This window comes from Prosopis cineraria, unplaced genomic scaffold (assembly GCF_029017545.1).
Source record: "Prosopis cineraria cultivar Desert tree isolate PC_DT_omini unplaced genomic scaffold, ASM2901754v1 PC12, whole genome shotgun sequence".
In the NCBI taxonomy this organism is placed as follows: domain Eukaryota; kingdom Viridiplantae; phylum Streptophyta; class Magnoliopsida; order Fabales; family Fabaceae; genus Prosopis; species Prosopis cineraria.
In genome coordinates this window covers 2,060,010-2,072,559 of record NW_026555343.1, presented here as the reverse complement: position 1 = coordinate 2,072,559, position 12,550 = coordinate 2,060,010, and the positions used below count along the sequence as shown (strand labels likewise).

The following is a 12,550-nucleotide window of genomic DNA, read 5'->3' as shown; positions in this document are numbered from 1 at the left end:
CCTTATAATTTTTTTTTTATTTTAGGTCTTTCTAGTTTAATTTATGTACAACATTAGTGCCTCTATTTTTTAATATGTCCAAAAGAAGGATGAGTTGATATTAATGATATTAAATATGATGATGGCCAATGACTATTGTCATTAATTTTTATGTTGAGATGGAATTATGCTTCAATATATTGAAACCTAAAACAGAACAAGGTAGACAATATTGTTAATATGTTAAATCATAATTCCATTCAGCACAAATTAATAGCATTGATCGCATGTTAACATGTTTAACACTACTAATATCATTTCATCGTCCTTTTGAGCATACTCCAAAATAAAGTGAGGGACTAATATTGTAAATGAAATAAATCAGATGAACTTGGAGTAATCAAAAAGTTATAAGAACCTATACCAAAACATATTAAAAATTATAAGGACTAATAATTATGTATTTTTTAAAAAATCTAACTCCATTCTGTTATTTATCGGGGAAAGAAAAATAACGGTACATACATTCTAAAGTTAATTTTAAACCAATTAATCTATCAATCTACACCTACACACACATAAATATATATTATATTCCAAAAAAAAAACGCAAAATCATTTCCAATTGAAATTCATTATTTGAACTCGTCTAGGATATTCTCTCAAGTGTATTTAAATTCTCTGTTAATGTTCGGTATTATAGATACTAAGAAAAATACGTGTAAGAAATGGCTGTTGCTATTTCTTAGTTTTGTTCTTTCATTGTCACATTATGTGATTGGAAGTCTTGAAGTTATGAGATTATTTCATACATAAATAAATTACAAATGAGTTATAGCATTGCAGATCATCAGTTCTTTCATGGTGTATAGTTTATTTTGAGAGATGAGATCTCTCAAATCTAAGAGGGCCCAAGTGTGTATCAGCAAGGAATTAAGATAGTAAACTAAGAATAGATTAAAGATAATATCTATATGACTTCAGGACATCTAAATAATATCTGTATAATTTACTGACATTATTAAGTTAAGCCTAAACACCATCAAAGTAATGGAAAATATAAGTTAAGTTAGAGAACAATTAAGCATTGATTATTATGGTAGGCATCTGAGATCACTAGGTAGAGAAACTCTGAATTCACCGCCACATCAAAAAGTTTCTTAAAATAGTATGAGCTAAAGATGTTTTACCTTGTTTTACAAATAGACTTCATGTAGACAAAATAAAACTTGACAAGTAACTCATCTTTTTTCCCAGGCTAATTAAAAGCACACTTCTGAAGCTAGCTCAGAGGATAAGGGTGAGGTGGAGTGTAGGTAGAGAACGTGAATTTAAACCTTTCCAATATATTCAAATATCAAAATGTATATATGGCAACTTTTAGCCTTTTTTTTTTTTTATACCAAGCAACATCCCGATTTCTTTACCTTTAGTTTCTTTTTCCCACCAATACACAACATTTAAAATCTCTCTCAAATATTTAAAATCCATCATTAAAAATGTAGTTTTCTCTGTTTGATTCTCCTGATTTTTTATAATCTTGTCGTCACCTGTTACGCCAAAAAATTGTCTACCACAACCCCAAAAAAAAAAAAACTTCTAGTGAACTTGTTTAACAATGTTTTTTTTTAAATGAAAAATCAATGTGATTTTAGTAGATATAAGAATTATATTAATATTGCCTGAACCAAAAAGGGAGGGATAGAGAAAAAAAAAAATCAATGTGATTTTAGTAGATATAAGAATTATATTAATATTGCCTGAACCAAAAAGGGAGGGATAGAGAAAAAAAAATAAAGATGAGTTTTAGCCATTCGTATTACTTTATACTTATTCTGCTCATATTTTCACTAATATGATGAATTTGGAATTTGGATTCTATTGCTGGATTTTGTTGAAGTTCAATCACTGTACAAACAGTTTAATGTATTTTAAGAAGTTTCAGTCTCAGCTTCAAAATGAGTTTGAGATAGATTGCACTGTTAATATATGTACACATACAGATACTTGTTTGCAGTTTTTGTCTTGATAACTTGGTAGTAACACTTCTCATACATGCTAAAAGGCTATTCACTTAATAGTGACACTTAAAAACTATTACACAGCAATTTACTAAAAGGCTTTTCACTTCTAAGACAGTCCTCAGAAACCTTAAAGACAGCTAGATCTGTAATTTATTTTACAAAGCAGGCAGAATAAGCCTGATAAATCCTACTGAATTCTCTTATAATTATGGCCTGCTTGTTAATTGTTCTATAATAATTTCGAGGGAAGAAAAATCTTAGACAGGAAAAGTATTGCTGAGAATCTCAGATCAGTACAGAGTAAAGTATTTATTGACTAAGGACTCAACAATGGCTAGCAAGTAGCAACTAACGTTTCAATGGACATAAAAACTATAGAATACCATGATATCACTAAAAATAATTACAGTCTCCCACATATGTGAAGTCAACTTGATTGTTGTCTAGTAGGCTTGACACTCAGAATGATTTTGATTTTGAAAAGATTGATGGCCAACCACGAAGCACTTGTCTTCCCCATTCAAACACTGTAACATGCATTTGAACTTCCATCTTTCTCATACTGGTTTTGGTCTTGACATCTCAAGTCATTAATTCACAAACCTGTAAACATAATGCCCATAAAAACAAAATAAGGTACAACACTTGTGGAGAAATTCTTAGGTAGGAACGGTTTAAAAATGACAAGAAAATATAACCAATTAAGAATAGAACTGTAAACATGCCAGGTACACTTTAGAGTGGAGTTCACTTCTGACATACTTATTTGTATTATCATCAGTGTCTCGATTTACTAATCTTTAATAGATTAGGTGGTGGAGAACCAGAGAGGATAACACTCAAGAATGCTCTTGAAACTCAAAAAAATTCGTTTCAATTATTTCAATCAAGGGGAGCTGATAAACCAAGGTAGGTACTCCTACAAACATATGAGCTTTAGAAGTTAGAAGTTTAACGCAAAGCACGCAAACGAATGAAGTAAGTGGTTATCTAGGATATGGACTAGCTAATGTCCAAATCCTGACAACCCAGTAAAAACATTAATCGTAATCCCTGACTAATAAAAATAATGATCCCTAGTTAGGGATTCCAATTGCAAACAATGACAGGGAATATGGATAACTAGGTATAACTAAAAGCTCTCTTTTTGCGCAACTAATATTTCACAGGTGCATGGAAGAAAATAGGTTATTGACAGAGTGGACACACTAAACATACTGAGCTGAGATCTCAAGGAGGCTCAAAATTCTGGGTGGAAAAAATTTCATTATTGTCTTAGTTTGTTCTTATCGTTCAGGCTTTCTTTGGAATATAGTTCTCTTTGCACAGCTAATATTTCAGAGGTGCATGCATGAAAAGAGGTTATCGAGTATTAACAGACTGGACAGAATAAACACACTGAACTGAGATCTTGCAGAGACTCAAAATTCCGGGTGGAAAACTATAAAAGAACTATATTCCAAAGAAAGCATGAAAAATAAGAACAAAACAAGACAATAATGAATTTTTTTGCTGACAAACAAGAAATGACAGTAAAGGTAATATAAATATACAGAACCTTCAATTGAAAAGGCCAATGTCAATTAACAAGGAAACAATGAACCAACTAATTCCCACTCATTCAAAAGGTCCATTGACTGAAAGCTGACAGTGAAGGATATTGCATCCATTGTCATATTATAACCAACTTGGAAGCTCTATAGAAGTTATTGCTTGTGTACTTAAATCTCTGGTATAAATGTTTTCGCCAATTAATTAAGCATAATAATATAGACATTATGTTTTCAGGTTATGTCATAGACGAGTTTTAACTATAATCTATCAACGTCTTCATAAAACTGCACAAGAAAAACAAAACAAAAACAAAAAGATCCAAGGAACTGAAAACTCCAGCAAAGACACTGAAAGCTCGGAGCTAGCTTTCTGTTATTCCATAAACAAGTGAAGTTTTAGGTGTAAAAAGTAGGCAAATAAAAAAGGTGTCACAATAAGTTTATGCCACCTGATATGTTGAAGGAAGGCAGACTAAAATCATTTAACAAATATTAATTGAAACGTGTAATTGTCAAGAGAGCTGCTTTATGATTCTTCAGTAATTCATTCATTTCGGGTTGAGAATTGAACCCTTGACATTAGCAAAAGATTTCAACATTCACGTCTTCGAATTCTTGGGGTAAGCCAGCCAGATTCCTCTAGTTCTCTTTTAGCTTGTAGGATTAACTTTCAGTTATGATGGGGCAGAAAAATCGTCCAAACCAGCTATCTAAAGCATAGCACACCCACAGGTTCCTTCAGACATGAAAAATTAACAAAATCATCCCAGCCCAATAGGTCATAGCATAGAGGCCAACGAACTCATTACAATCAAGTATAAGACCAACAATTAATGCGACATACCGATATCAAATATCAACTTTACAACAAGCGTTCCTCAATTTCTGTGAAATGCACAGGCGACCTATTTTTCTAAAAAAATAAATCAAGAAACAGACTAGTTTGCTCGATATAAAATTAAAAAGACCTAAAGTTGCTTACATGGAAATCAGAACACTTGCAGAACAGGTCTTTTCCCAAGTCTTTTGATCTCTCTATCCATTCCACCTGTAAGCATTAACCCAAACATCTTGAAATCACAAAGAAGTGACCAAAATGGATGTCCAAAAGTCGCCGGAACATTCCCTTCGACGAAGAAATGACTGTACCAAGCACATCCATACCCAGAGAGAGGTACAAAAACTAGGAACCACCAGCTAAATAAAATAGAGCAGAGAAAGAAGATGATACTGAAGAGTGTGCCCACAAAGTGCCAACGCCTTGTGGATGGCTTCGAATGTTGGTTCATGTAGAAAGCCCAGAAATCTTCCAAGCTTCTAAAATTCATGGCTTCCAGAGTCTCATAAGCGGACCCACTTGATTTGATTGGGAAAAACAAAACCCCAGTTAGAAATGAAGCTAAAAGATTCAGATGGTTATGAAATTTAAGGGACTGAATTGCAGAGGCTTTAGGTACTCTTGAATTCAGTAGTAGATTAGGAAGACGATGAAAATGAAGAATCTTGACGAGGTCCAGAACTGTGGACTCCGAAGTGGATATCGATGAACGTTGCGGACCTGGGCTCTTCCCCTAGAATTTATTGATCAGACTTACACGTCAAGCGTTCTGGTTGTCTTCTAGGTCTGAGCGAACATTCAATTTTCAAAGTAATTTAAAATAATTAAAATTTATTATATATATTTTTTGCCAGCATTTAAAATTAATTATATGATTCACTCTGGCTTAGAAAAATGTAATTTAAAGTGAAAACTCCCGCATAGATATCGAGTGTGTGCCACGCATGCCCCAGCGGATAAACAAGACAAAAGTAATATATTTTCTTTCTCAGGAATATTTAAAATAAAATGCATAAAAAAAATTTTGGCCTGAAACATAAATGTACCAATTGTCACTTTCCGTGAGTTGGAATTCGAATAATCGTTGTCCAGTTTTTACCTCTGTTGTTTAGTAAGAAATAAGAACATATTACTGATGTCAAAAAAGAAAAAGAAAAGAACATAATTCAAAAAATGATATAGTGTTTTTTAAAAAATATATTTGGCACATTTATTAAAAACATAACATTTTTAAAAATTATGTAAATATATATCTAATTAATTTGGAACCATACCAAAAATTAAAAATGTTGGTCATATTTTTTAAGAGATCATCATGCAAATATATTTTTTATTTTAAAATTTTACAATGTTGTTGGTTAAAAAAAAAATTACAATGTCAGTATAAAGTGTAAGATTAATTTGATAAATTGAGTCCAACATCAACATTTTTTTGTTTCACAAGAAAGTAGCATGTGTGTATCGGGTAAGTAATTTGCTTTTATTTACAAATAATGAGTGGTAACCGGTATTACAGGTTGAGAAATAAAAAAACTTATGTATTTAATCTTGCATACATAACATATTTTAAATTCAGACAAATAAATTTTAATGTATTTATAAATACATGTTGCTGTCTATGCAAACTTTATGGTTTAGGGGTATAGTGATATCGATCATGGTTGATGATCATATTAATGATTAACATTAATGATTGATATTATTTAAACTGAAAATATTTTAAAAAGTTTTATTGGAGATTAGACGTGCGGCTTCCGCAAATTTGCACAAAAAATCACTAATTTCTTATATCACCCATCAAACAATTTTTTCCCCTTACTCGGTCACAGAATCATGGTCATTCAATTCTCCTAATCATATGAACATAATGAAGAAAACAATTTGGCCCCCAAAAGAATAATGAAGAAAATCACATATAATAAAATAATGAATTAATTAATTAATTATCAATGTATCACATCTCACGCAGGTGAAGACAAGACCCAGAAAAAATATATTACATGACAAAATTGAAGTCTGCCACAAAATTCAGGGTTACAATATTTCAATGTCCAAGATAAATTTCCCTTTTGTTTATAATCACCCAGATAAGCTATATTAGTGAACTAACTGGACAATGGACATCTTGAGCAGCATAACATATATCCGAAGATGAGTAAATGAAGAATGAGATATATGGGATTGATATCAAAATAATTCAACATACACCCATATCACTAAGACATTTACTTTTTTCAAAAAAAAAAAATATATATATATATATATATATGTTGGTTTTGGTGGAGTTTGAATTAGCCAGAAGAATGACAGTTGCACCTTTCAGATAAAAAGGGTGGGGGGGTGGGGGATCATGTCTTCAGATATTAAAGTTGCAGATGGATCTTCGAACACTTCAATTTTTTATGTCAAAAAACTCTCTCGCCTGTGGCAAAAAGGTTCCAAAAGATTGTGCTCACAAAATAGAGCGCTGCTGTTACAGTTAAGAATGCTTGAAAAGATCCCAACCATTCCACAAAATAACCAGTTCCAATTGTGCTTATGATAGCTGCTAGAGTTCCAGCAGAATTTGAAATTCCTGTAATGATAATAAACATCTCAACAAATTAGCTCGTCCTAAACAAAACGACATTGTGGAAAGGAGAAAAAAATCAGAAAAGGAAAAACTACAATTTGTTCAACTTACCATGTAGGAATCCAGCATACTGTGGAGCAATGTCCTGACAAGTAAAACGTATAAGGTGAGTGTTTTGGAACTCCTATATTTGTAATGAGAGTTTATTTGAATGAATGCTCACACAGAAAATTGATAAACCAAACCAATCTAAAATAAATATCTGAATATGTCAAACTTATGTCCTCTTTATGCAAATCGAATCTTCTACAGTCAAAAGTGATCACTTATAGTACATTTAGAGAAAAATATTCCCTCCGTTAAAAAATGTAAAGCATTTTTAACCGAATCTCACCCTTCAATAAAATTGTTATTTACTTTTAAACTAACCCTATCTTGTCATGTTTACCCCTATTAAATACCCTACAATAAATATAAAGTCATTATCAATAGGGGCACTTTTGGAAAAAAGACAATGATCACACCTCAAAAGACTAAAAATGCCTTACATTTTTGAACATTCAACTTCTCAAAAAATACCTTACATTTTTAATGGGGGGAGTAGAAGTTTTTTCCTTTTCTTTTCTTTTTTTTTTTGGGGGGGGTAATGGTTGTAAAGACTAAAGAGAGAGTGAATTTCATACAACAGTCAACTTTCTTTGTGTTAACTCTTTTCAAATATATAGCCACATGATTATAGAAGATCCAATTTGCTTTTTCCGCAAACATTTTTGTAAACCAATTATAACTAAGAATCTCTATATTTTAATATGTTTAGTTATTTATGTTGGCTTGGTTTAGCTATCTTGGACAGATCAATTCTTTCCAAGAATCTATCTCTGAACTTACTTGAATATTGAGCATAAAGCCCGCCTGACTGAAATTGAGCATAAAGCCCGCCTGACTGAAGAACTCAAGCTCAAAGCTGCAGTTATGAGAATAGCAGCAGTTGCTGGTGTATTGGCATAGTTCAAGCAGAGCAAGGACAAACCTGGTCCAATGAATCCAATGGACTGTAATTTACAAGTACGGAAAAGATCAGCACACAATCTTCCAAGTTCTCTAATTGCTTTAAAATGAAAAGGTACATTTAAGATGTTCTCGGTGGTACATTGTTATTTCACATTCCATAGTTTCGTCATGATTTTTTCCTTGACGGCATATCATTGTTTCAGGGTCAGTTTGTCAAACACAAGTTGATTATTACAGTTTCCATGTAAAACCTGCACTTTTTAAGTCCTTTAGTATGAGGTTGCTAAAGCATTACCTGCATGAACTTTCGGACAAATGTTAGATGGTACCCTTCCTTGATCAAGGAGTCTGATGTTGCACCAGCTATATAACCTGAAATCGCCATTGTTGCCCATGGAACTGCACTAAACCAGGCTGCCTGCTTCAAGTTTACATTATATACCTATATGTAGAAACAGATTAACTATGTATCTTTGGTAGGTGATGCTAAATACATTTAAAAAGGAAAAAAACAGAGAACTAATGACAAAAGACTGAGGAGATGATTACACTTTTGAAGTAAACTGGCATCCATGAAAGGAGAACAAAGTAACCCTGCAAGTGACCTTGTCAACATCAGCACTGCCAAATTATATTGTATCCACAAGAACACACTAGTATTAACCTTGAAGAAAAGGAATAGAACCCACCCAGTTGTTCGTTGCATTGGCAAAAATGATAGCCCAAGATGGTAATTTAGATAGCAAAAGGCGCAAGGGAGGGAACTTGGTACTTTGTTTGGAAGAACCCGTGGTTTTTCCAGCTTGGATTAGTCTTAGCTCCGATCTACTGATGAAATGACTGTCTTGAGGATCATTGGTGACTCGGTATGCCCATGTCAACACCCAGAGAAAGCCAATAGATGAGAACAAAAGAAAAGGACCGGAAATCCCAGTGGACGACAGCATAATTGGGGTTAGCAACAAGCCTATGACATTTCCAAGATGAAATCCAGCCATTGAAATGCCAACGGCACTTGCCCTTTCATGACTTGGAAACCACCTATGTTCACATTTGAAGATCAAGTCATCTCTCAATATGTAAGAAAGCTGACAAACATGAACACTCTTGTATACCATAAGAGAAATTGTAAACAAATGGGAAGCCGCAATACGCAAAATTTATATGATGAAGCAATGTCGGTTTTAAAGACAGAATAGGATGAGGAAGAGGATGAAGAAGGAAGCATCACCTTGATAAGAGAGTGGTCATGGAGGGAAGAGCTACTCCTTCAGCGAGTCCAAAGAAAGCTCGAGCCATCAATAAGGAAAATGTGGAGTGATTGGCAGCCCAAGGAGTAATAAAAGTGGCCAAAGACCACAAAAGCACTCCCCAACCCATCACACTTTTTCCTCCATATCTGTCTACCAGAGCTCCTCCTATCACTGACGACAATATGTATCCCCACAGGAATGATGACTTGACATCATCCATTTTTTTTTTTTATTTTGGGTTTTCATGTTAGCCACTAAGCTCATTTCATTGTTAAAATGGCAAAGTTATTTCTAAGAATGCAACAACAACTGAGGAAATAAATGAAGAAATGCACTGCTTGACGGTGGTGCTTCGTGTGCAGAACAGTGAATTCTCAAGAACATTACGCATTTGAATGAAATCAATCAATATATTGATCTAAAGTATTAAATCTATCAAGTCTCCTATAGTCCTATTCACCAGTTATATATAATACTCCACATTTTAGTTGAAGCTTTTAGGAGTCGTTTATCTGAGACCAAAAAAAAAAAAAAAAAGGACACATGTTTTGGTACTAGATGAAGTTTGTGTTGGATATAGAATGAAAATAATAAAAAAAAATTATTTTTATCTTATAAATAAAATGTAACTTTAGGAGGTTTTGTTTTTTGTTATGATGTGTATAAATAATAGTGTGAATCTAGGTAAAGTATAATACTACCCACTAATTTCAAAAATTTTATTCTTTTTTGATTATTTTTATTGAGGTTCGTCCGCGGCTTCATAACTCCAGCACTTCGATTCTTTGATGAGCAAAAACCAACCAAAAGAAGCCAAAACACAACCAACAAAAAATAGAGAACAGAGAAAAGCACAACAGCCTCATACTTGAACGACGCCGAGGAAAGAACTGGACCATCCATGTCTGGCAGCGAGAGGTACGACAGCAACGGACATCACGACCCTGTCAGCATTGCAGAGACACATTACACAAGCCACCAAAAACGCCACCTTGTGCCTCTCCGGCATTGTCCTCACTCCCCCTCCTTCTCTCCTCACCATTCCTCCTTCTACCCCCTCCGCCGTGCACCTCGCCGGCGCCGCCCATTGCCGCCTTGTTCCACTCTCACCACGCTCTGTTCCTGCTCTTCTGCTTCTCCTGACATCTCTTATGGATAAGGGCTTTTCCGAGATTCTGGAGGCGAATCGTAACTGAGTATTTCGAAAATACGTTAAATCGGAAGGGGGAGAAAAGAGAGAAGAAGAAGGTGAGGAATGTGATAGGAACTGTGTGGAGCTTGTAGCCGCCATGAAAGACGGAAGAAAAAATTCAGAGACGCAGACACATGGAATTTGAAAATGGAGATTTGGAGAATGTTGACGAGGTATGTCTTATGATGGAAGCATGGGAAAATCCCTGCGTATCTTTAGTTGGTAGCTGAGCTTTTCGTTGGATGATCCCTGCCTACTGCAGATTGAACTCCAAAGAAAAGAAAGAAACGGAAAGTAGTTTCTTCTGGGTTGGTGGGAAAAAGAAGGGCACGGAAGAATTGAAAGCAAGCAAACGAAAACATCATTTATATAAAAATGACAACAACTTTTATTGCAGCATATATAGTAAATATTTCTAATAAATGTAAAATTGTGTCTCATTTCTCTCATTCAATCCCGTGGAGTATACGGAAGGTGGGCCTGACTACTTGTAGGATTAGAGTTTAGCGCTTCAATTACTTTTAAATCCTCTAAATTACATATGGACAAGTGGAGAAAAATATTATTTTTTATCCATCCTACTTATGTTAAAAATGAAGATGCAATTTTAATCAATCATTATTTTAGATACTTAATGGATGTTATTTTTTTATAAAGTATTTATTTGTAATTTTATGAGTTTTTTAAATAATTTTTAGGTTTTTTTATAATTTTTCAACCAAAAATTAAAGCTAACTTTTTTAATAGTAAGATGTTTAATGTATCATTTTCAAATATTGATAGGCAAAATTGTACCACATGTCTTGAGTGAGACACAAATACCCTTTAATCTTTAACAAAAATTATAACTTTGAATTTTGCATTTGCTTGAGTTTTATTTTAAGTTCTTGCACTTTTTTAATATTTTAAGTTTCTATATTTTTATTTTTTGGTGATTTAAAACATAAAAAAATAAAAGTGTGGGGACATACAATATTAAAAAAATACAAGAACCTATAGTAAAATTTAAATAAAGTAAAAAAAACTCAAAGTTATATTTTTTTTCTATTTTTATTTATATAGCTACATTTTAATACGTTATTTATACGCCGGACATTGTTTGGAAAAAGAAGTATTAAGGGAAATGGATTTCCCTCATAGTCAAAAAGAGGAAATATAATGAGGAAAATTAGGATCGCACCTTCATTTTTCATTGGATCCATTTTTTTTTTTCTTTGTATACAATGCTAGATCTATTTCTTTTTATCTCTTTTATTATTGGGGAAAAATCTACACTCATGCGTTTTTAGTGCAAATCTACATTCAATGTTAACTGATCAATGAAACAAGATTTTGTTTTCGTTATTATTTTTTTTTATTGCTAGATTTTGTTTTCGTTATATTCTTTCACAATTATCCATTTTATTGATGTTGATATTTTTATGGATAAATAAATGGGCAAGTGCTACTAATAATAGTCAACCTAGGAATGCTAAAGATAGTAAAATTATAAATATTAGTCAAATAATTAAAAACAAAATCTCCATTCAAAATATCAATTTGCATTAAGTACATCCTTATTACTATTTATTGAGAAACTTTATTTATTTCCATTTGTCAGGTTTTTTCACTAGAAAATCCATTTAAAATGTCAACTTTAATATGAACAAGATTATTAATCCTTATTCTCATCTATTTATCGTTTTATGACACTTCTCTATCTATTACTCACATCACTCTATGAATATGTGATCTCATTTTAATTTATTTTATTTTCTATTAACTCAGTCTATTTATTTATATTTTTTCCACAACTAAACAGAGGTTTATTAGTCAGGTTATTGCATACTAGTAACTAAACTTTATTTATTTATTTTTTTATACACAAAGAGAAACTTCATTTTTGGTGGAGGTAATTGCGTACTTTCAGTGCAATGCCTTTTTTAATTATAACTTATAATTCAGGCGTGTTGAGTTTATTTGGATCATATTTAATTCAGGCTAAGTCTATTTAGATTCGGTTTAAAGTATCTTGATCTTTTAAAAAATTTTATATAATTAAGTTAAATCCTAACTTTTTTCGACCAAATTCAGATTGACTTATTAAGCTTAGCTAAAATTACCAACTATATATATATATATAGTTAAA

General features: G+C 32.6%; 2 protein-coding genes across 2 annotated transcripts; both read right to left on the bottom strand.

The window, feature by feature from the left end:
* Positions 1-2,260: 2,260 nt before the first annotated feature.
* On the bottom strand, positions 2,261-5,161 carry LOC129287915 (uncharacterized). Its single transcript, XM_054924198.1, has 2 exons — positions 4,539-5,161; positions 2,261-2,606 (listed from the first exon to the last, which is right to left on the bottom strand). The coding sequence occupies exon 1, from the start codon at positions 4,882-4,884 to the stop codon at positions 4,546-4,548; it is 339 nt and encodes a 112-aa protein (XP_054780173.1). The 5' UTR covers positions 4,885-5,161; the 3' UTR covers positions 2,261-2,606; positions 4,539-4,545.
* Positions 5,162-6,308: 1,147 nt separating this feature from the next.
* On the bottom strand, positions 6,309-10,760 carry LOC129287884 (probable anion transporter 3, chloroplastic). The gene is given in 9 exon segments (XM_054924150.1): positions 6,309-6,969; positions 7,078-7,111; positions 7,855-7,911; positions 7,914-8,018; positions 8,273-8,419; positions 8,527-8,571; positions 8,667-9,018; positions 9,209-9,435; positions 10,099-10,760. Coding segments are annotated over 9 exon segments (1,560 nt in total). The 5' UTR covers positions 10,522-10,760; the 3' UTR covers positions 6,309-6,799.
* Between the last annotated feature and the right edge of the window lie 1,790 nt (positions 10,761-12,550).